General features: G+C 44.1%; 1 protein-coding gene across 2 annotated transcripts in view; it reads right to left on the reverse strand.

Moving 5' to 3' along the window:
- Positions 1 to 5,467: 5,467 nt before the first annotated feature.
- The window catches only part of LOC148653177 (serine/threonine-protein phosphatase 2A 56 kDa regulatory subunit epsilon isoform), a 30,038-nt gene continuing 11,659 nt past the window's right edge, over positions 5,468 to 23,846 (reverse strand). For both annotated transcript variants that reach the window (XM_088647864.1, XM_088647863.1), the window contains exons 3-14: positions 15,450 to 15,646; positions 13,473 to 13,574; positions 12,741 to 12,833; positions 12,354 to 12,484; positions 12,171 to 12,230; positions 11,212 to 11,320; positions 10,825 to 10,878; positions 10,664 to 10,714; positions 10,069 to 10,188; positions 9,655 to 9,782; positions 9,009 to 9,110; positions 5,468 to 8,397 (exon numbers count right to left, since the gene is read on the reverse strand). In XM_088647864.1, coding sequence (XP_088503990.1) covers positions 8,298 to 8,397; positions 9,009 to 9,110; positions 9,655 to 9,782; positions 10,069 to 10,188; positions 10,664 to 10,714; positions 10,825 to 10,878; positions 11,212 to 11,320; positions 12,171 to 12,230; positions 12,354 to 12,484; positions 12,741 to 12,833; positions 13,473 to 13,574; positions 15,450 to 15,646 — 1,247 coding nt within the window. In that variant the 3' untranslated portion in view covers positions 5,468 to 8,297. The remainder of the gene's footprint in view (positions 8,398 to 9,008; positions 9,111 to 9,654; positions 9,783 to 10,068; positions 10,189 to 10,663; positions 10,715 to 10,824; positions 10,879 to 11,211; positions 11,321 to 12,170; positions 12,231 to 12,353; positions 12,485 to 12,740; positions 12,834 to 13,472; positions 13,575 to 15,449; positions 15,647 to 23,846) is intronic.

Consider the following 23,846-nt stretch of genomic DNA (forward strand, 5'->3'; position numbering starts at 1 on the left):
CTGGAGCTACAGGCAGACCTGAGTTTAATCCTAATCGAAAATAGTTGTTTGCATTCTAACTTTAAACCTGATCGCAATTAACCACAGTATAAAAATCTCATTACGTATTTACCTTCATTCATATTTGTCAGGAAATCACAAGTTTAGCGGTGTTGAGAGAATGAAGTAAATCTTTAAAGCTGTACTTCACCCCTCTCTTTGCCAAGAGCCGTGAGAAACTGCTTGACCGCTGTCTTTTCTGGTGCTCAGAAACAAGTTAACAGTTCTTTTCACTGTTGCAGATTTCACAGCTCCATCAGATATCAGTCACACATTTCCACCACAGACAGACATACACATTAACACATTAACATAAATTCAAATTGCTTTTAGAAGCATTCCATTTGTTTAGTGGTCATTAATACTTTATTCCAAAATCGTACCTAAAAAGTCATTAAGAATTGTTGTCTTATTTCTCTGTCTTATTCAGTTTTAACTTCTGGTTCGGACTCCTCAGACTGGAATTCTGTCCTTCTTGCCAGTGAATTCACAGCATGAAAAGGGCCTGCTCACTCCGAAGTCTGTTGTCTTTACCTCCCACCTCTGCTGCCTGTCTGCTTTCCTCCCGAACTCGGGAGCGACGGTTGGGATTCAGGATAAATAACCCAGGGCCAGAGAGAGCGGCTCGCTCCTGTCAGACAGCTCCCCTGCGCAATCTTGTCTGCGGAGCAAAGGGACGTGAGGCGGCAATGATTCGGACAGATGCCGGCCAGTAACAACATTGGAAAAGTGCTCAGGGATGAGCACATCCCAGGATTTCCTCTCAAAAGGGACAAATTCTGCACCGTCTGCGGTCTCACCCCCGGCCGCACACAGCGCTTGCCTGTCAGGGGCTCGTCTGGTGCTTGGACACTGCGTTCGAAGTTCACCAGATGTAAAAACATGATCTCAGACACAGGGCACGTACTAACACCCAAACCGTTTGACTACACACACTTTGCTTTTCTGGAAGTGAAAATTGTGTTATTCTAAGAGCAGGGATACAAAACCCCCTTTTGATGATAATGCTGCAGGGCTGAGTGTTCACTCGTGCTCATATGAACATTCCTGAAGGACAGTGCTTCATCTCACCACACCAGGACAATAAGCCATTGTATCTGTGGCCACACCACAGGAGAAGTTGGGAAAACAAGAGAAGAATTTCCATCTACCACGAATACCCCGTCTCTAATCCAACCTGTACTCTTAGCCCTTTTAATAACCTTAAAGTTAACTGGGTCTCTAAAGCAGGGATCTCAGATTCTCATCCCAGAGAGCCTTTGGGAACACAATTTACAGCTCCACATTGAATCGAACGTTTCCTAATAGTGGAAATCATTTCACTGTGATTGATAAAACAGATGATTTAAGTTATGTAGAGATTACTTGTAACCAGAGCCCGAGCACTGTTCACCTTGATCCATCATTAATTTATTGATGATTCTGGGTTTTAAAACGGGAGACGGGCAACGGCTCTCCGGGATCAGGGCTGAAGATCTCTGAGCTTACCCTCATTTTAACCCTAACCTTAAAACATCGCTCCTCTGCACAGGCTACAGCAGGTGGAGGTGGGTGTTCTGACAGTGGTGCAGAGGGCTCACATGGACAGATCACCTGTGTATGCATGTCTCTCATGCAAGTGGTACCTGCTAATCCCCGGCTCTCCTACTACTGTACGTATCGCAGTCTAAGGCTCACAGCAGACTCTCCAGCACTCCTCTCCCACAGCACCACGTGAGCTTTCACATGCAGGCCTGGAACGCACAGGAGATCACTACAGCTCTTCAGGAGACACGTCACATTTCTATCCACCTTTCAGTCACCTAACCGACCTTGTTACAAGCTGGAGCTTAATAACTGAAAGAGGACTCGGGGCCAAAAGTGAAAGATGGAGACAGGCTGTAAATTGCAGTTCAGGAGGTCTGAAGCAGCTTCCAGACATGTTGCTGAAATGGTGGGCTCTTTACAGCAAGAAAGGACTTGGAGAATATTCCAATCAATGTGCAGGATGGCTACTTTTCTGTACCAGTAAGGTGAAACATGAATTAAATAGAAAACATAAGATAAAGACTAGCAGAGCAGTTAAAACAAAACTGGAAAAATTCAGTATTGTATGATAATAATAATTGCTTACACTTATATAGCGCTTTTCTGGACACTCCACTCAAAGAGCTTTACAGGTAATGGGGACTCCCCTCCACCACCACCAATGTGCAGCCCCACCTGGATGATGCGACGGCAGCCATAGTGCACCAGAACGCTCACTTATTAGTGGGGAGGAGAGCAGAGTAATGAAGCCAATTCATAGATGGGGATTATTAGGAGGCCATGATTGGTAAGGGGCAATGGGAAATTTGGCCAGGACACCGGGGTTACACCCCTACTCTTTTCGAGAAACGCTCTGGGGTTTTTAATGACCACAGAGAGTCAGGACCTCGGTTTTACATCTCATCCGAAGGACGGCGCCTGTTTTTACAGTATAGTGTCCCCGTCACTATACTGGGGCATTAGGACCCACATGGACCGCAGGGTGAGCACCCCCTACTGGCCCTACTAACACCTCTTCCAGGAGCAACCTCAGTTTTTCCCAGGAGGTCTCCCATCCAGGTACTAACCAGGCTCACACCTGCTGAGCTTCAGTGGGTTGCCAGTTGTGAGTTGCAGGGTGATATGGCTGCTGGCCTTATCCACTTATCCATTTCTGTATACCACAGAAAGTACAATCACTTAAAACTTCGACTACGAAAGTGGTTATTTTAAGAAGAACAGACTCAAAAGATCTATTTTAGGAATTTCCGTTGGGAAAAGTTTGATCATTTTGTCACAAAAAAGAAACACCAGTGGTGGAACAACTTTGCTTTAAGCTTCCTTTCAGGAATGCCTTTCATTCAAATAACTCTTCTTCCAAAAGGGAGAACCGAACAGGGTAATGAGAGCACAGTTTCCCTGGCAGTTAAGACAGGTAGATGCTCTTTTGAAATGATGAAATCCCAGTAATTCTTACAGGATTAAATTTTGTAAAGCGAGTTCCCTTGTTGTATGTCATCCCACAATGACTTAAACTACCACTGTTTTCTGCTAAGCTCCTGTATCCTGTCAGTGTCCTTTAATATAAAGGACAATAGCAGCTTGGAGTGTTTTGATGTACTGCTCAATGCTGGATGGGAATGTGTGAGATCCTGGCCTACAACTTTATAAAGTCAGAATAGCTGCACCTGGAAATGCAGTTCAAAAGTAGCTCACTCCCTTTCAGAATGTCAATTTTACACCAGGAAATGGACACATCATATACACACACATGTCCAATCCTCTACAGGTAAATAAAAAAAGTTTCATGATGCAATCTAGGAAAATGCATTCCGTTTTCTTTATCCAGTGTCTTTATTAGTATAATTCAATTAAAATAGTAAAATTAGTAAAATTCAAAATAAAATACTGTGGAAGTTCGAGTGGGGAGCTGCAATTAAACAAGCAAAGGCTAATTCCATGCAGAAAAGCAGAGAGAAGGGATGCGTTTGTCCGATGAGCTTAATTACACTATAACGGAATACATTTTCTCGTGCTTAAAATGTGATTGTAATTTTGGAGCAGTTTCCCTGAAATTTGGCTCGATTGTTCCAAGAAAAACCTCTTAATGGAATGCATTTGATTAGTGTATGCCATTAAACGTTTGTCATCAAAGGTGAGAGAACTGGGTGTGAATTGGTTCTGCTGAACAGGACGGTTGGCAGACAACTCAGAGAATACCACAGTGCAACAGCTGTAATCCATCCTTTTCGTGCAAAGATGTGAACATTTAAATCAATTCCATGGGCTGTAATGCACAATATATCTGTGTATTATACATAACTCTGAATAACATACTGTATATTACCCCATGCACACAGTGCTGTCAAGTAATACAATTTCAATGACTATTTGTAGCGAAGCCCTATGAATAAAATATCCCAATTAGATTTTTAGAAACAACTGCAGGGAAAGGGTGTTCCACCAAAAAGGAAAAACAAAACCTTGCTAACCCATGTTGTCACTACAGACCACCTGCAGGAGCCATAGCTTTGTATACACTGCCCTCAAGTGGCTGCACTGAGCTTTACAAAAATGACTTTTGTAAAAGAAAAAAAAACACTGCTCCACTGGACGCAACAATATTCGAATAAAAGTTTTTTTTTCTTCCATGCAATAGAAAAAGCACACTTAAGACTGGGCTTTCTTCTCCATGTCGTGCATGAGCTCTTTTTCTGCTGCTCATAAAAGCCAAAACAATAATTCCTTACACTTATATAGCGCTTTTCTGGACACTCCACTCAAAGCGCTTTACAGGTAATGGGGACTCCCCTCCACCACCACCAATGTGCAGCCCCACCTGGATGATGCGACGGTAACCCATAATGCACCAGAACGCTCACCACACACCAGCTCTCAGTGGGGAGGAGAGCAGAGTGATGAAGCCAATTCATAGATGGGGATTATTTGGAGGCCATGATTGGTAAAGGCCAGAGAGCATTTGAGCCAGGAGTCCAGGGTAACACCCCTACTCTTTTCGAAAAACTCGCTGGGATTTTTATTGACCACAGAGTCAGGACCTTGGTTTTACACCACAACCAAAGGATGGCTCCTTATTACAGTATACTGTCCCCATCACTATACTGGGGCATTAGGACCCACAGACTGCAGGGTGAGCACCCCCTGCTGGCCCCATTAACACCTCTTCCAGCAGCAACCTTAGCTTTCCCAGGAGGTCTCCCATCCAGGTACTGACCAGCCTCACACCTGCAGAGCTCCAGGGGGCTGCCAGCATGATATGGCTGCTGAACAAAATAAACCCCGTGTGTGTCAACCCCTCCTCAGAAGGTCTTTATTTCGGAAGGGGCAGGAGGTCCGGTGCTCCGAAGAGCTCGCCGGCACAGCTGTGGCGCCCCGCGCGCCGCGCAGCACGCAGACCGGAGAGGGACCTGGGCCCAGGCCTGCAGGGAACAGGACCAAGCCTTTCGCCTGCAGCCACGGGCTGGAGCTGAGCGCCGGCAGTGCCCCGCGGTGCGAGGAAGGCAGCAGGGCAGATCCACGCAACACCGGGCCTGCTCTGGTCACACTGAGAGGGCAGACAGCTGGATACCCAGGGCTCCCTGGGAGGAACTGGAACAGCCGAGTAGGCGACCCGTGGCGATCCGGAGTCTAGTGTCGGATCCCAAAGGATTTGGTCAATTTTTATATTTTACAAATGCCAAGAGACGTTGTCAAAACAACTGCCACACATCTGGGAGTTTTGGTTAATTCTGTTGTGTTGGGCCACAGTTCCTGGGGCTGCTTCAAGGCCTCGCCTGCTGCCCTCCTCAGCACAGCGTTTCCACCACGGCATGAGAGCCCTCCTAGGAAAACTCCCAGCACCTCTGCTACACATTTCACAGCGGAGACCGACTGATAAAGGTAATAACATTGAAGAAAACGGTTTTGGTCTTTTTTTTATTATGAACAAGTTGGTTGTCAAACACAAAGGGTTTTAAAATGAATACTTTTATAGACTTTCTTTCAAAAGTAGATCAGATTTACATAGTCTCTTTCCAACCCTTTAAATCATTTTAAGAGATTACATTCAGTCCAAGCTCAATGCCTTAAATTTCCATTTCCCCAGGAGGTTGCCGAGCTCCACCCCCTCGCCTGCTGCCGACGCCCATATTCGGAGTTCCTGGTCCTGATGTCACCAACCCCTCCTGCACATCATCAAAGAGGTGCAGCTCTGATTGGTCAACACCCCCCATGGGCTGAAACCGCGTTGAAACAAATGCCTCCCCCTGAATCAGAGCCTTGTGACAGCACGCTGTCCCCACACAGCCCCACGCACCACTGCCACCCTGAAAACATGAACCAAACAAAATAATTTGGATACAACTACACCAAGAAACCAAATAAATAAAAAGATGATCAAAGATCTCCATATGCAGCATCTTTACTTAGGTCTTTTGAAAGATTTTTTTTTTTTAAATCCTCATCACTGGAACTAAACATAAGTTGAAACATAAGCTGAAAAAGCAACAAAGAAAAACTGTCTGGACATTCTTTGAAGTATTTACACACTACTCAACCAAAAGAAAAAAAATGTTTTGGAAAAAAAAACATTAAGGTAAGGGATGTATTAGACATAAAATATCATAGAGCATGTCACAGATATTTACAAATCATTGCAAAAGGGATATAGAACGTGAGACTATGACCCAAGATAACCCATCATTACAAAACAGGAAGCTTTGTTAGAAATGTGTAAATATACTGAAATTACATTGTAATAAAGGAGTCTTCCCTCCCATCACAGTGAAGGACTGTAATATGGTAACTGGCTCTCACACTTAGAAATGATTTCTACAACTTTTATTTCACCAGATATGTTAATTGAGAACAAATTTTCCTATTTTGACACCTACAACTGAACGAGCAGAAATGTCTCACCTGGGATTTGCACCCACAACCCTCTGGTTGTGCCCTGGCCACTAGGCTACAATGCTGCATGGACTTCCTCTGAATGAAGACACATGGAGATTGGCACTGATGTGCACCACAGTGGAACACAGCACCTATTAATTAAGGGCCAAAATGTTTTCTCTCTCTAGACTAACGCCATTGCATTCAAAAGTGTCATTGCAAAGAGAGCTTTTGCATGCAATTAATCCACTGGGTCCCAATTTGTTCCCTATGACATCTTCAGCTCAACCTACGGTGGACTTGAACTGCTAGCAAACATTGTTGATGCCCATCTGTTTTAACACCCAAATGCAGCTATGCATACAGTAAAAACACCTCTTTCTCCACAGAGGGAAGAAGGTTCTTGCAAAGTGTGAAATTTAAGAACAGTGCATAAGAATTCTGTAAACATTTCTAACAGCCACTGAATGTTCCCTCAAAATATAACAAATTCACAAATTCATTGGTCAGGCTTGCTGCCCACAATCCGAAAGAACTAAAATAAAACAATCCCGGATCTTCGCTTTATCACAAAAAAAGGTTTAATTTAATATTTCTTTATTTTTTAAAATAATTAGACATTTTTCGGTGTGTATCATCACACGTGGGCCATCCTAAAGCACACATGAATTCTCAAAGGGTCAATGCAGATATTATATTAATGCATCAGAGCAAGAAGTTGAGACAGCCCCACCCTCACCCACCCACCCCCGGCAAAAAAATATATCTCCCATGTTCACAGGAACGTTAAAAAAAAACAAAACAGCATCAGAAATACCAGGAAGTCTTGTTCCATTATACCACTTTTATGTATTGGATACTCCTTCTGTTCCTAAGAAAATAGAAGCTAATAACTACAAGATACAAGATATCGATGTACTGCATTCAATAACAATGTTATACAGATTCTTAATACTGTGAAGAACTGACACAAGTAGTGTTCCTTTTCACAATACAGGAGTTTCACAAGTTACTTACTGTACGTTGTTGACCTGGGAACTTCTACCGCCTGTTGTTTAAATGGTAATCTTTACAGGTAACTGAGAATGGTACCAATACCAGACTGATACCAGCAGGTACTGCTTGTAACAGGGAGCCAAACCTTTGAGAGACCAGTTCAGATGCTTTGGGCTGTTGCACATGGACATCTTCACTCGTTTCCAGAAAGAACAAATAAAAACCGTACGAGTGCAGTGATTTCATTTTTCAATTTTTTTAGATCTACACATGAACTTTTAAAATTACACTGGTAATATATATATATAGATTCTTCAAAATCTGAGTAGGGCAGCTCTCTTGTGGCAGCAGTTTTGCAGGGGGGCGATAAAGGGCAGGTCGTTATGGTCCTGAGGGAACGGGGTGTCCGCTCTTGTCTGGCGCCCAGGAAAACGCCTCCTTTTCCCCACTCGGGGCTCCCCAAAGCTGCTACCCACCCTGCATCGCTGAGGAAACAGCACCCGAAGGAGGTACAGATCAAGCACGTGCTGACGGACAAGGGCGGGGCGGATGGTGGTGGCGGGGTTAAAACAATTTCCTATCTTTACAGAACTGCTCGGGTTTCATATTCCTTTCTCGGCGCTTTTTTCTTTTAAAGTTCTACTATCCACAGTCTGTCTTTTTTTCTTTTTTCCTTTTTGCGTTTTTTTTTTCTTCCGGCGTAATATTTAAGGGAAAGAAAGTTATTTACAGTGCTGTTGAAATAATGAAACAGACGTGTGAATCTACCGTAAAGTAAGTTGCACAATACAGAAAGAACTGTTGCTCCATCTCATACTACATAAATGGGTATCCGGTTAGGCTAAGAGTGCAGTGGGCTGCCTGTGTTAAGTAGGGATTATCCCATCGCTCCTGAGACCCCTCTTTAACTCCAGGTCTTCCAGCTTTTTCCACAGCTCCTCTCTTTCCTTTTCCTTCTTCTTCTCGCTGGGGACAAGAAAACAAGTCTTTAATCACTACGCCCCAGTGTGCTGGCCAAACTGAGCCAATTCTAGGCTGGATATTTCAAAAAGCACAAATATACAGAAACCAGCACTCCCCATCACCCCGTGTTAAGTGTTCACGTGAGGGCAAAGGCGCTGTGATTGGTCATTTAAAATCAGCAATGTTCACACAAATACGCCCCCTTCCACTATCACTTCCACTACAGGGTTTGAAATCGAGCTTTCTCACTGCACAGCAGTTCAAGTCTGTGCTGAGCATTTCAAATTCTAACAGCTCCGGGCTCTTGGATACAAGTACACTTGTCTATACAGAGAACTGGGAGTTGATATGCTTCCCCTCCCCACCTCTTAGTTCATTACTACAATCTTTACAGCAGGTGGCACCTCCCAAACTTGCCCCCGGGCTCAGTGGGGCTCCTATCCTAAATCCCAAGGTATCTCTGTACTCCCAGCTCACCCAGATAGGCTGCCCTGGGACTGAACTGAAATAAAAGGAATCTTTGTCCCATCCAGATCACAGTACCAGTTTCAAAATGGTCTGTGCAAGTATAAAAGCAGAGGAACACAAGGCAGTATGTGTTTGTGACGTCTTACCGCTGGCGATCAGACTTGTAAGTGGCTGTGAGTTCATCAAACAGAGAACTGTTCATTTCCATAAATGCTTTGAGAACATTGTAGACTAAAGCTACTATTGCCCTGGGAAAAAAGGGAAAAAAAAAAACATCATAAAAAAGGTCCAAATGATAAAAAAACGAATTTCAGATGACAACTCTTGCCTAATAATGGGGGGACTGCTCGTGAGACAGACCTATCAAACAATTCCAAGAAGTGAAGAGAGCTCAGTGCCAGTGCATGTACTTTTTTAAGTGGTCTGGCCGCTCATTCTCTGAACCTGAAACTGAAAGCGATCCTGACCGCACTACAAAGGAAATGTGAAGCTTCATTACACTGTCAGCAAAAGACCAGATGCAACAAAGCATTTATCACAGTGCTTTCTGTGCCTTTAACTTACATGCTGGGTATTTGTGGGATGTACGAAGAATGTGAAAATATGTTTTTAATATAGTAATAAAGATTATCACTGGTAATATAAGCTTAGCTTGAGGCTAAAATCATTGCCGGCACCAAAGGATCATTTTTTGACTACACATTTCGTAACGCTGTATCATTCAGCATTTCAATCGGCGCCCTGTGCCGAACAGTGCCGAAAGGCACTGTGCCCCTGGCTGCTGGTACTCACGGATTCCAGTGCTCTTTGGAGATCCTGTAGAGGCTGGTGAACATAATGGGCAGGATGACACTGGAGTTCTCCTCGATCAGGCTCATGATGTACTCATTGTTCCAGTAATACAGTGCCCGCTCTGCCACCTGGCACACGAGAGCAAAGCCGCTGAGTTGCACAAGGCAGATCACAATGGCATCTTCACACACTCACTATTTCCTAACCCTGATTTTACTGACACAGCACACTCTTGTGAAGACCGACACTGGCAAAGCTCTCAGAGGACATGCAGAACGTGACGCTGGTTCTCAGGGATAGTCAAAAACACGGGCTGGAGCATCAGTGCAATCTCCACAATGCTGAGGAGCAAACTCAGAGGGGCTGCTGCCAGGAAGCCGTGCGAGAGCAAACAGCAGCGAGGAGGGCGCTGACCTGGAAGTGTGGGCTGGAGACGCACTTGGAGATCTGTTTGAAGAGAGGCTCCTGGATTTTCACAAACTGCGTGGGCTCGATCACATCCAGGATCTCCTCCAGCTCCCCAAGGAACATTACCTGCAGAAACACGGGCAGAGTCCAGGTGACGACAGAGGGATGTCACAACCAGGCCAACTGTCACGTTGAGGCTGAAGCAAAGACTTGTTACCAGCTACCAGGCCCCTCTGTCAGGTTATTACTGGGTGCCCTCTTCAGTGCACCCTTGCTCCCTATTAACGCTACATCCATGTGTTTGCTCAGCCCAGATGATTCACCCAACTGTGCTCCCTTCTTACTGAAGAGCCATGAAACCTGTCAGCCTTGCAGAGCACAATACAGACACCAACGCAACAGCCCCCAGAGACCCAGCTGATCCCGTCACACGTTCTCCCAGTCTGAGTGAACTGGGATTCAGATTAGCACAAATTCAAGAAACTATTGCACTTATTAAATTCCTCTTGATGGGTGAAAACCTACTCTAATGCATTTTTCTTTTTGCACATGGTAACCTACAAAACAAGTTGAACAAATGGGTAAAAAAAAAAAACACTACCTCTTTCTGACTGCATGTTTTTGGCCAGAATTTTAACAATCCTCTGATAACCTAAAGAGAAAAACAAGAGTAGGTGTTTGTCACAATGAAATCGAGAAGACAGAGGTCATCATTCGACTTTTAAAAAGGATTATTTGAAATAATGTATTGAAATCACTTACTGGTTCTGTTAGTGTTGGGTCTTTCTCTAGAAACTGTACAATACAATATGCCAACTGGGAAAACAAAAACAAGTCAAGATCAACATATAACTTATGTTGCATGAGATAACGCACAAAATCATTTTCACATGTCAATTTGCAGGCAATGGTGAATGCGCCATTTCTTTAACCTGTTAATTAACTTTTCAAATAAAAATGGCTTAACTTTTTAAAACAATTAAATGGTTAATCTATATAAATAAATCCTATGCATTATTATAAAATGCTGCTAGTAACCAATTGTTCTAACATGGCAAAAGGCATTTTCAGGGAGCCTCAGGCTACATCTGAACAGCAGTTAGCAGAGCTGGTTCTTCACTCGTGTGATAAAAGTGTTTAGAGGTGTACCTGTGCATGGAACAGAGACAAGCTTCTGACAGTGTGCAAAGGAATCAACACTTTCACCAGGAACTGTTTGTGCTCTGCCTTCAGAGGAAGAGCAAAGCCATTGATTATGCTGTGAGGACAAAAACAAGAACAAAATAAACACAAGAAAATGTCAAGAAATGATGATGCAGGGCGTGTGCGGAGTGAACTAAAACGTTTGACTTATTGAGAGAAGTGAAGAGGTCACATTGATTGTTCTGACCTGATGTTGCAGGCAATGACTATGTCGAATATTTCACATTTATCCTTCAAAAGAGGTATCAAATGTGTTTGTTCTAAGTCACTGAGACCTATTCCAAACTTTTATAGTCATAGTTCCATCAGACATGGTCCGAATTTAATGCATTTTTTGTATTAAAAAATTATAATTAGTTTCAAGCAAAAATCATTAGACTTTGCAGTAATTAAATATTGCCTTGCCGTGACATATTTCCAACGAAACCTGCATAATGTTTAAGTGATCTGTTAAAGAGTTACTTACAGGCTAATGATAATTTAAAAAATCTTCCCTCTGGTATCCTTAAAACTCCCCACACAATACAATTAAATTAATTTAAAAATGATTCATATGGCTGTAATAATGACAGTATAAAATTCCCAGCACACCAGCAATTCCCAGAATATAAGGATATGGATGTATAAACTTAATTACAACAGAGAGGTACTTGATTTCTTAACTCCCATAGCACATTCATGTGCCATTTCAAAATGAGTAGCGAGGCAAGCACTATGAAGAACACAAAGTTTGTGTCTCATGAAGTTTGACATAAATGTCCACTTCGCTGCCAAATACCGCAGGCTGAAGAGCAAACGTTTTCTTGCCATCATGCGCATCTCGGTTTGTGAGCGCATCTACGCTGCAATTTCCCTCCACGCGTTTTCAGAACACGCTGACACACGCGCAGCCCACGGCGACGTACCTTCCCAAAATCTCCAGCAGCTCTGCTACCCCGTTGAAGTGCTCGGTTTCATAGACAAAACTACACGGCACAGGAGAAAAGCACAGTTTGTCAGACCAACCAGCTCCCGGGCTTTTTTCAAAGACACAACAGAAAAACGGCAATAATCTCACCTTTCCAAAATAAAAAGAGAGAGATGCTTACCGTAGAAAAATATTATTAATCTGTTTTCGTATAAAAGCCCGCAGACCGAGAAACTTTCCGTAAATTCTGTGTAAGACTGTCTTCAGGTAGTCTCTCTCCCTGGGGTCTTCGCTGTCAAACAGCTCCAGAAGCTGGACAAGGGGAAGAGGTATCGACAGTCACCTCAGGGAGACAGATACAAAACTGGGGCCCCCTGTCCCAGGAGTGTGGGGACATCAGGACCCTCTTTAATTAAATCGGTTTATACCTAATGCCCCTGAAGAGCCATGCCATGACCTCCCCAAAACACTTTCACACCCGTGATCAGCCTTCTGCAAGACTGCATATTTATTTCACGAGGCTGAAGCACCCAGTGACTTTGAACAAAAAAAGGCACACATTGCTTACCTGTAATACAAATTTCTGGTCTATGTATTTTTTGGCAATACTGGGCTGGAATTCTTGACTCTCCAAAAATCTTATGAAAAACTCGTATACAAGCTGCAAGGATAGAGAGGTGACAGTCAGTAAAGACTCTGTCCTCGCTGGCAGAGATCAGGCGAGTCTGCAGGGTAAGTGAGAGGCACTCGATCACAGCACTGAACAGACAGATATTAGGCGCTACAGTGTTGGGGCTCAAATCTTGTCTCTACATTAGTCTGAGGCCTCTACCATAGCCAGCAGTGTTAGTAATGCTTCAGGAAAGGTGATTGTGGGGTTAATTTCAAATTTTATTGACTGAATGAATTTTTTTTTTTTTTACAAAAATAAAATCAAAAAGTAGTTTTACCAGGAAGATTCTCCTTGAGATATTCATCTCATTTCTAAAGGAGTCCTGGAAAATAGCAGTAAGTACACAAACAGGTGTGAGAGGACGCCCACACCCAGACCGTCCCAGAATCAAAAAAAAAAAACTAAAAAAGCTAAAACAAACAGGAACCTGATTACAACCAAACCACACCAGTGTTAGCGAACGGAAATAAAAATGGTTACAAACTCAAACAGTCAAGGGGCTACCAGGAAACAATGCCAAAAAAGGAAGGGAGGAACTTTGGGCTCAGGGCTCTTGCACAGTGTTTCCCCTAGCACAATCCCTGCCGGTGTCCGTGTTGCACGTGGCGTGACGACTCCCAGCAGTACCTGTAAGTGTGGCCAGGAGGCTTCAAGTGTTGGTTCATCCTCTTCTGGATCAAATTCATTACTGTCGCTGGGAGGGAGGGTCCTGAATATATTACAAGAGACCTGGAGCAGGAAGGAGAACAAAAAAAAGCAGCAGTTTGTAAAAACATCATCATGGAAGTTGCTTCAAAAAAGGTGGAGATGGAAAAAAAACAAACAACTGTTTTTAATCTTTGTATGCAATTACAGAAAGCCAGAAAAAATCATTTTCATGGAGACTCCAACATAGTAAAATATCAGCATAGCATAGCCGGTATGGGACTGCTGGCCTCATCGGCCAGAAGAGGAACAGCCCACTGTCTCCCACCTGTCCACAGAGATAATCCCCAAGCTCCAGCTGGAGGACGGTTGTCCCTAGAAGCCTCTCAAGCCTTTAGCAACAATGCCCTCCTAATCCCTGTCCATGAACTGGCTTTATTACTCTGTTCTCCTCCCCACTGCTGTGTGGTGAGCGTACTGGCGCGCTCTGGCTGCCATCACATCATCCAGGTGCATGGAGGGAAATCCCCACTAACTATAAAGCTCTTTCAGTGCATGGTAACTTGTTATTATTACTGTGATTACTGTTGTCCTAGCATGAGCCATGAGCAGGGCCTGGCCGAATCTCCAGAACTGGCAGTGTATCCAACTCCCAGGCCGCTGTACATTCACCCCATCCACATTTTCACTCCCTTAACTAATGCCGTTATTTGCACTATTAGCACTAGCACTGTCTTCCAGGCAACAATGTTCTGGAAACGGTGCACAATGAACCAAGCCTGCAGTATTGTTTAAATCGGGCCTTTTCGGGCGATCTGCTCACATCTAGATCTGCTCAGCAACAGCATAGAGGACCCCCAGTAAAAAAAGGGAAAATTTCTATCCACAGTCTTATATGCTGTGATCTGTTGATCTCCGCTGGTAACCACGGTGACCTGCAGTTTTCTTTTCAATACTTTCTAAACAGCATTATTTTAAATAGAGTTAAACAGATTTTATGTTCAGACTGGGGTTATTAGAGGGTTCTTTCATGCAGTATCCTACAGGGGGGGAAAAAAAAGTTGTAATCACCATCTGTTAGAGTTAAAAATCCAAAACACAGCTTACTGAAGAAATCATGAAGAAGTTCGCTGGACAGCCCTGCCTCAATCCCTGTGGGCTCCCCTAGACACCAGCTGGCCTCTCAAGACAGGTATGGCTTCAGCGGAAGTGCACGCCAACACCTTCCTGTGAATGCTGTGCATTGACCCTGGCTCCAACTCCCTCTGCCTCACACACCTCGCACCCGGGCCCACTCCCGCTCACTCTCTACGGTGTTGAAATCGTCGCTTAACGCCCGTCTTTTTTCACCGAGCCAGCTGAGCTTCCGCTCGTCGTGACACCAGTTCTTTGTGCTGCTGGTCTGCGTGTTCGCGAGCGAGGCCGGCGAGGCTCACTCGGGTATATTTAGTCACACCACCTACACTCGGAGGAAACGCAGCCCGAGTCTTCCGCCGAGTATTCGGAATCTTTAATTACCAGCTTACAGCACATTTGCTTCATTGACAAAGGGAGCCGTGCAACAACACGTCGTTTTTTTTTTTTTGCGGTAATACTTAAAATTAGAATGCCTACTAAAAATAAAGACGGCTTATCCACCTTGCCATTTAAAAAAAAGCCTTCAGGAGACATTCACTTGTGCACACCACCACTATTGCCCGAGTCATTTTTCCAGATAAAAAAAAGCAGCATCTTCTGCTTTGCAGAACACAGTTATGCACCTGTATGTGTTTCTGCGTTCCCCAGTGTCAGCATCAGGGCTGCTAACCACACCAGCGTGCTCCTCTTGTGGGGAAGCTGATCTGAATCACCCGCGTGGGGTGGGGCTACACTGCGCTGTGGTGAGGCTGCTCCGAGACGCTAGAGGGGCTGTATTCCAGCGAGTGTATATGGGCTCTTCCCAAACTGTGCTTCACTCACCATTTTTACAACCTCGGGGTACGCCTGCTCCGTGAGATAGCCCCTGCTGACCGTGACGTAGTCCACCAGCTCGTTCAGCGTGGATCTCTTGTACTCTTTCATCTTGAGGTCTGACAGCGTGTCCATAAAGTCAAAGATCGTGCAGCACTGCTGCAGCTTCTTCAAGAACAGCTCCGGCTGCTCGGGGGCTGGAACGTCTGCGAGGGGGAGAGAAAGCCGACACTGTGGGCGCAGGCCAGGAGGGAGAGAGGAAGACAGACAGAGGAGGGAGAGAGGAAGAGCGCCGGAGAAGGAGAGGGAGAACGATCTCCTCGGAAGAGACAGCAGCACCAACCACCCCCTGCCCTGCAGTCTCCTCTACACAGGGGCAACAGAACAGAAGACGTATTCTGCTGCTCCTCCTCCTCATTAACACTCTTTGCAAGAAACATAAAAGCGTAGCTACATCAGCCATTTCTAGACCAGTGACCACAGCACTGGAAACTGCCTGGGTCTTGGGGGTTTTGAGTAAACTTTTATTATTCAAGAGATCGGAATCCATGTTCTTCTTTTGAGGCAACATGAAACAATACTGGGACATGAATGTTTAGTTTTTTTTTGGACACTGGGACAGCAACAGCAATTGTTTGGTTTTTGAGAACAAAAAACGCAAATTTGGGATGCTGGAAAAGCTTCAGCTTACACAGTGAAGCCCAAAATGGAAAAAAAAAAAAGTCCAGTTACATCATGCAGGACTGCCAGTAGAATACTAACGCAGGCCAACGGAGAATATCTTTTAAAAAGATTTACTCACGTTCCTGTGTTATGGCACAGACCGTGTCAACAACCTTGCTTGTGGCGATTGTATTTCAAGTGAAGAAAGAGTCAGCACACTAAGAGTGACTGTGAATACGTTTAGGCTCAGTACATAGAAAGTTGTATTAAAGACTTAAGTCTCTCTTCATGCATCTATTTAAAGCAGTCAAAGATAAGGATAGCAAGATTACCCCCTGGTACAGCTTTAATACCTTGACAGAGTACCTTTGCCTCACTTTTCATAATCTCCTTTAATACCTTAACAGAGAATTTTTCATAATCTGCTTGCTTTTATATACAAAACTGGACACCGAAACCTTTTCCTTAATGCTGCCTTAGTTATTTTTTACTTAATTACTGATAAGGAGGTTTATAGATTTCAGACGAAAAGAATCATCTTGAATATTCTCAAAGATATCTATTAATAGAGCACATGAATACAGAGAAAAGTTGGCGTTTAATCTCTTCAATGCCGTAGAAAGTTCTGCATCGTGCTGAAGCTCCCTGCCAGGTCTGTACAGTTTCAGCTGACAGACAAAACCAGTCCTGATCCTGGATATCCTCCTGTCTGCAGGCCTTCATTCCAGCTGCATTTCCAGTTGCTTAACTGAAGCCTCCATTGTTAAAATTGTTTTCTGCTCCTAAAATTGCATTTTCAAGTTACAAACATTTATTTGCACTTTTAAAATCTCCTAATAGCTGCAGACCAAAAATTAATTCAGAAGCGTCGGACAAGTCAATTACGAGTGCGATCAGGAGTTTGACTACATCAAGACCTCAGGTGACCAAATTGACTAGATGGGCTGAAAGCCCTTCTCTTGGTTGCAGCCTTTCTCATGTTCTTGTTGGTGGAGCAAAGGGCTGCAGATGCTGGGGGTCACCAGAGCCTGGGTAGGAAACCCGAGAGCTAACCAGTCTGGTGCCCGTGCCCACGAATATCACGATCTGGAGACCTGGTGCCCGTGCCCAACAATGTCACCATCTGGGGGCCTGGTGCCCGTGCCCAACAATGTCACCATCTGAGGCCTGGTGCCCGTGCCCATGAATGTCGAGACCACCGAGCTCACAGGGCACCATCAGTGCGGAGTATACCCTCCCCTGCGGCCTGGCCCCGCCCCTGGAGAGCACTTCCGCTCAGCTGGGAAAACTACCAGAGTATGAAAAGTGTCTTTCATTTCCTTTGTCTGTCACATCAGGATTTTTCTGGTGAAAAAAACAAACACTGCAGCCCTGTAGGAAGTACAAAGCTTGAATCGCAAATACTTGTGAAAAGAACAGGTTTCCCCAAAAGCATCTTCACATCATACAGTGGTGTGGCACGGCCCACAAAACTCAAAAAGCGACAAACGAGCTTCCCTAACAAAAGCCGGGAATGCTGCAGTAGCTTTGTGCTTCCCTAAGAATCCACAAAGGGTTCGTACAGGTGCTTCACTTGATGAAGTATTGTGCTCTGTAAGCTGTACACCTGTCTCATTTTCCTCTCTCACTCAACAGGCTCCTCTTTCACTTGGGACTTCCTGTAAGTGTTCCCTTCCTGTAGGCCAATCAGGGGAAGTCTGAAAGCCAATGACAGCTGGTGTGTCTGTTCTTTTATCTGGGTTAAACACCTCGGACTCTCCACAGTTACCCAGCAATCCACACCCTCTCAGCGCCATCCATCCGTTTTCTAACCCCTTTATGCAACACAGGGCCACAGGAGGGTTGGATTCTAACTAGAGCTGGGCGATAACTCGATAACGATAATCATCGCGATATAATTTTCCTCGATATAATTTTAACAAAAGTTCGATACATGTTCGATGTATATGTTTATGCTTTGCGCATGATATGCGCATGCGCACAAAATACTGTGCGAGGGCGGGTGCATGTTGCAGACCGGGCAGCTAACAGATTTGTTTAATGTTTCTGCTGTTTGGAAAGTGTTTGCTGTGTTCTTAAAATAAAGAGTTGTTTAATTTACCAATTAACTGTCTGGTTTCTTCAACTTTCACTCAGGAGAAAAAATCTGCCTTTAAACTTGAAAGAAATAATGATTTGACATTTATCGCGATAATTATCGATATCGACCGATACAAAAAATTTTATCGTGATAATGTTTTTGGCCATATCGCCCAGCCCTAATTCTAACCCCGAAAAGCAATGGGCCACAAGACAGGACCCCCTCAATATGTATCCCCAAAACTCAGAAATAACAAACAAAGCCCCTGATGCTGCATTGCACTGAACAGCTACTAAGATATCACATATCACAAAAGTTTTGACAGAAGTATTAGTGGTTCTCATATCAAAACAGAACAAGGAATTGTTTCCAACCTGAGACAAAGGGTGTTCCATATTCTACGACACTGCATTGTAAGATTCAAGGCCTCGTTTCATAAGCAAAATAAGCCAGAAATGAGGATCAATGATATTTTTACACTGCTAAATAGCAATTAAGTTTCTAAATTTCTGCATTATAAAAAAAAAGACATGAGACTAAAAACTCCATCAAACCCTAGTGCCTTTGGAAAAAAGAATAAGACAGACTGCATGGTTACTGGCATAGGAACAGTTTGACCCGCCATCTGTAAAGGCTTGATGGAAAGGCAAAACAGTACATTGTAAGGACACGTACATGTATGTGCAAGCGTTCAATATTCACAACAATCACTTAATAGGTGACACTTACTAGACTCCAGCTCCTGTCTAACTCTGAGACTCTTGTAGAGATTCTCTATTCATGTTCCATATGAACACATTTTAATAAGAAATTTGCATTACCTTCACGCTGCTGATCTCTGGAAGGATTTTTTAAGATAAAAGCATTCACTGCATCAAAAGCTTAGCCTCTTCAGTGGAAGAATTATGTTGATTGCCAAAGAAATCTTAAATGTTAATTTCTAATCGCTTATAATCTTATTGAAAACAATCCAACTGGTTATACTGTATTCACACTGCCTGAAAGTCTGAAGGCTCTCAATTCAAATTCATACTCAGTGGTCATCAGTGAGCTCTTTACTGATGCTTCTCAAGCCACAGGCTCACAGATTGTCCATCTGCAGCTGTGGAGTTCAGTTTGAAGTTCTTTCTATAGTCGGTCAGCTCTGCTCCAGCTCTCTGCAGTGCCTTAGGCTCTGACTACCTCCTTCCAATAGGCTGCTTGTCATGGTGTGATGTATACAGACAGACTAGGAGATGAGTCTGAGTTTTTCCCCATCCAACTACAGATTTCCCTTACGCTATAGTATGACTAGCAGTCAAGAGCTTCCACAAACCACAGCTTTGTCACAGTGTTATGGTGGGATTAATAATCGAACACCACTGCGGTACAGACACAGAGGATTGTAAATTGAAAGTGTAGCCGTGAAACTAACTTATTGATACAGATATCACTCACAACATGGTAAAACCAGGGCTAAAGCCATACAGCTCTCATGGGATAATGCAACAACAGCACAACAAATAACACATCATGAGACAGTGTAATTAACAACACCGGCATGAGACAGAGTAGTTAGCTCGATAACTACCGGAAAAGGACTGGATAACTACTTCAAAGTGGTCCACAATAATAAATCATGGTAGGCATCCACTGTGGCCACATCTAACTGAGGCTGGGCTGGCAAGAACACCATCTCACGATCGAGACACCAGCAGCCATGAAAGTCTGCACAGAGAGGACAAGTGTGTTCAGCAGGTAAACTGTGTTAAAGGTCAATAAACAGTGTTCCCTGCACATCTTGCAGAAAAAGCTTTTTTTCCCCCTTTTGTTTCAGTTCTCAGTCCGCAGAAGTCTTCTGTTGGCAACATTTACCATATTTGGAACCGACTTGAAGATCCGTGATTATAATTAACTGACTCTTTCCCACCAAGCACTCCAACTCTGCTGCTCAAACATCTATCTAGGTCACTGATCATGTCTGTTCAATTTTCTCATGCAATCCCTGCTTGACTTTAGTCTTAGGTGCATCAGCTGCTAGTCAGAGAAAAAGACTGCTTGCTTGAACAAACTTATAACTTATAAAGAATGTTTCCCATACTCGTACCATCTGCACTACAAACAGCCATTGTTCTAGGAAGTCATTAATGCAAAAGGTGGCCTTATTTTTTTCTAACCACTGTCGCCTTCTCTCTCTGCTACTGCTAGACATAAAATTGCACCTATTTGTTTCCATGTGCCCAGAATTGAGAAAAAACAGGAACCTGACTTGCAGCCAGGATGGTTATTCTGTTATCAGTGCACAGTGTCAAGGCTCACGTGAGGTATAAAAATGCATTTGTTCCCATAAACAAGATGCACAGGGAACTAAGCTGTAAACATCCTATAACAATGGAACTTCCACTCTCCAGAATGAAGTGACAACAGCTCAACTGTAGGGAAAAGGACCTGAATGACCAAAGTTGCTGTACTTCATTGCTAAAGTTATATGCTTAACTGCAACCCCTGTTCAGTAGGATGTGCTTAATTGCTAAAAAACTGACTGTGCCAGTCCTCCAAGGGAGTCTTGTGACAGCTAGACATGTGTAACAGCACCATTGTGACAAGACTGGAACTGAACCTTACAGCCCAAGGTTTTAAGGTCATTTCAACTTCCATTTCACAAGCGTCTCTCTACATATGCTTGGCCACTACGTTTCTTATGTTTAGCATTAAGTGAAACAAACGACAGGCAAACACACAAAAACGCATGCTGTCACTCTGAAAGGAAAGATAAGATTACTGTACTGCTCTCTGGTTTACACGAGTGTTTGAAAGCCAAGGCCGACACTGCCAGTTAAAACACCCTTAATCGAGAATAAAGCACAAACTCACAAAGGCCACGATCTTGCAGGTCATATGTGCAGAAACTATTGTGTGCAAATCATGGAAAAACCTTGTCTAAACTGACTGGACTTCAATCTAGTTCAAGACTGGTGCGTGATGCTGTAAACAGACTCCTGCGGACTGGATCAAGTTCCCTCAGGAAAAGAGCTGAGCATGGGAAACAGCCCTGCGGAGAGCAGTCTTTTTAGCCCCCTGTGACACGCAGCATTTCACACCCAGGCCCTGGAGATCCCCTTCCATCCCCTTCTATTTCTGATCCTGGATGTTCAGGGGGGATTTCTGTTCCATCTCGTGAGGTCAGGGTGACAAGGATTTATCTTCCAGGGGCTTCACACACTCACAGTGGAGGCACACAGGGAGTTGGCAGCTCAGAGACACAACACCACATGACACCCCTAAAGGGACACATCTTGGGAGTTCACCAACAGGGACGACAAAAAGGGGAGCACGATAATTGAAAATGCAGAACAATCACAGTTCAGATAGCACAGCTGGGACAGACTGCCAAGGGTTGTTAGTGTACCGCCTTCCCTTTTAACCACTTTGATTTTCTTGCACTATAATAAAATGAATCCCCTTATCTTTCAGCTAAATCAAACTCTCTTGCTTCTGTTACCAGAAACTGTAAAGCGGGGAAAAAAACAAAAACACATGCAGCTCAGCACAGTAAAGCAAAGCTCCGCGCTCAGGGACCATGATCAGGAGGGCTGATGGCAATTCAACATGGAAGTAGTGCACTGGAGTTGTGAACGTAGATCCCAGTGAACTCAAGAGTCCTGGAACGGGACTGTGCAGGTTAGGTGGGTGAAATGAAGGGGGAAAGGCAGTGATAGCAACAGGGTAGTCAGAGATCTGTGCCATGAGCCACTGTGATCTCCACATGATTTCTGCCCAGACCCTAGATATTTCTCTCACTGCAAGACACAGTTCACTGAAGAATCTTGTATCAGCATTCACACAAACTGACAAACTGACTAGAACAAAGCTCAGGGTTTCTCCAAGAAGAGGAGGTCAGACGTGATGTACCCATTTTTCTTGCTTCTGCCTGTGGTTTAGCTGTGGTGTCTTCTTGTTCAGTTGGCTATAGTCAGAACACCTTCTGATGTTGATTACAATCAAAATTTGCTGTCTAATGATTATTCATGTCTCCAAACTAACTCTGAACAAAGTCACTTCCCCAGATTTGTTCATTCAGTAGACACCAGAAACGTGCACTCAAAAAAGCTTCCTTCTGATACAATGAAAGCTCTATCGGTGGCAGAAGAGTCTGCATCAGTCTTTCTGAAGACTGGAGGTCCAGAAGTACAAAGGTCATGCTATGGTTCCCAAGTGTTAGTGAGACTTACTTGCATGCTTACTGTCTACACTTTAATATAAAACAGTAGAGGGATCTATTGATGTCTCAGTCCCTTCCGATGTCTACCTTTTATAAAAACATCTTACACGGGTCAGCAACAGCTGATAAACTGGCACATACTTACTGCTGAATTTTGATAATAGTTACCAACTCATCCCTTGACAACAAAGGCATCATCCTTTTAACTGGATCGTAACTGCATGCAACACGTTAACTAAACGACTGTTGTAAAACACCATTTTAAACCACTGTGTCACAGAAAAGACCTGGGCTGAGCCTCAGATACTGATGCTAAGATTCGATTTCTCTTTTAAAACAGTGGTTCATGGCTTATTAATGCTGGAAAACAAATCTTATTACTTGACAATAATACAGTAACTGTGAAAGTAGGAAAAGGCCACAATAAAATTACTTTCTAAAAAAAAACACTTTCTAAAGTCACCATCAGAATGCAGATATATCGACTGACTAAAAATGTATTTTTTGAAGTCACCAAGATATGTTCTGGCCACTCATACACAGGAATGAATAGGTTAAAGTCTCCAGGAGACCAGAAAGGCAGCATTGCTCATAGCAGATTTTAATGCATGTTATCTTGTGCATGAAAAAGAAAAGAACCTTGTAGATCTGTCTTAAAAGTGGCCCTACGCCACAATGGGATTGAGGTAGGTTAAGTAAATTAAACTTGCACTGTTCAAAGCAGGATTCCAGGAAAGGAACAGAAATAAAACCCACCATAACCTGTTATTATCTTCAGGCCCAACAAAGACCAAGACAAATCTGTGTTCAGCACAATGTGAGGAGGAGGCGACATTAATAACTCTTTTAATGGCTAATTATACCAAAGTGACTTCCTGCTCATATTAAGAGGCTGTTAACCAGATTCTCCCACTTACAACCTCTTAAGTATTTATTGAAAAGCCATTTTCACAGACTTAAAGATTGGTACTCAAGAAGGAAGAAAACCAGTTTAAAAAAAATGAAATCCATGGACAAAACTCCTAGCTAGTAGGCAATGTGGATGATAAGTTACATGGTGCTGACTGGGGAACTGGAGTGGTACCCTGCTGGAGGTCCAGAGGCCATCCTGACCGTAGAGGCAGAGCAGGCCGGCACACAGGAGGAGGGCAGCTCAGAAGGCAGAGCAGGCCGGGATCCTCGAGGAGGACAGCCCAGCAGGCAGAGCAGGCCGGGAAACAGGAGGAGAGCAGCCCAGCAGGCAGAGCAGGCCGGGAAACGGGAGGAGAGCAGCCCAGCAGGCAGAGCAGGCCTGGATCCTCGAGGAGGGCAGCTCAGAAGGCAGAGCAGGCTGGGATCCTCGAGGAGGACAGCCCAGCAGGCAGAGCAGGCCGGGAAACAGGAGGAGAGCAGCCCAGCAGGCAGAGCAGGCCGGGAAACGGGAGGAGAGCAGCCCAGCAGGCAGAGCAGGCCGGGAAACAGG

This window comes from Lepisosteus platostomus, chromosome 10 (genome assembly GCF_059453375.1).
Source record: "Lepisosteus platostomus isolate fLepPlt1 chromosome 10, fLepPlt1.hap1, whole genome shotgun sequence".
NCBI lineage: Eukaryota > Metazoa > Chordata > Actinopteri > Semionotiformes > Lepisosteidae > Lepisosteus > Lepisosteus platostomus.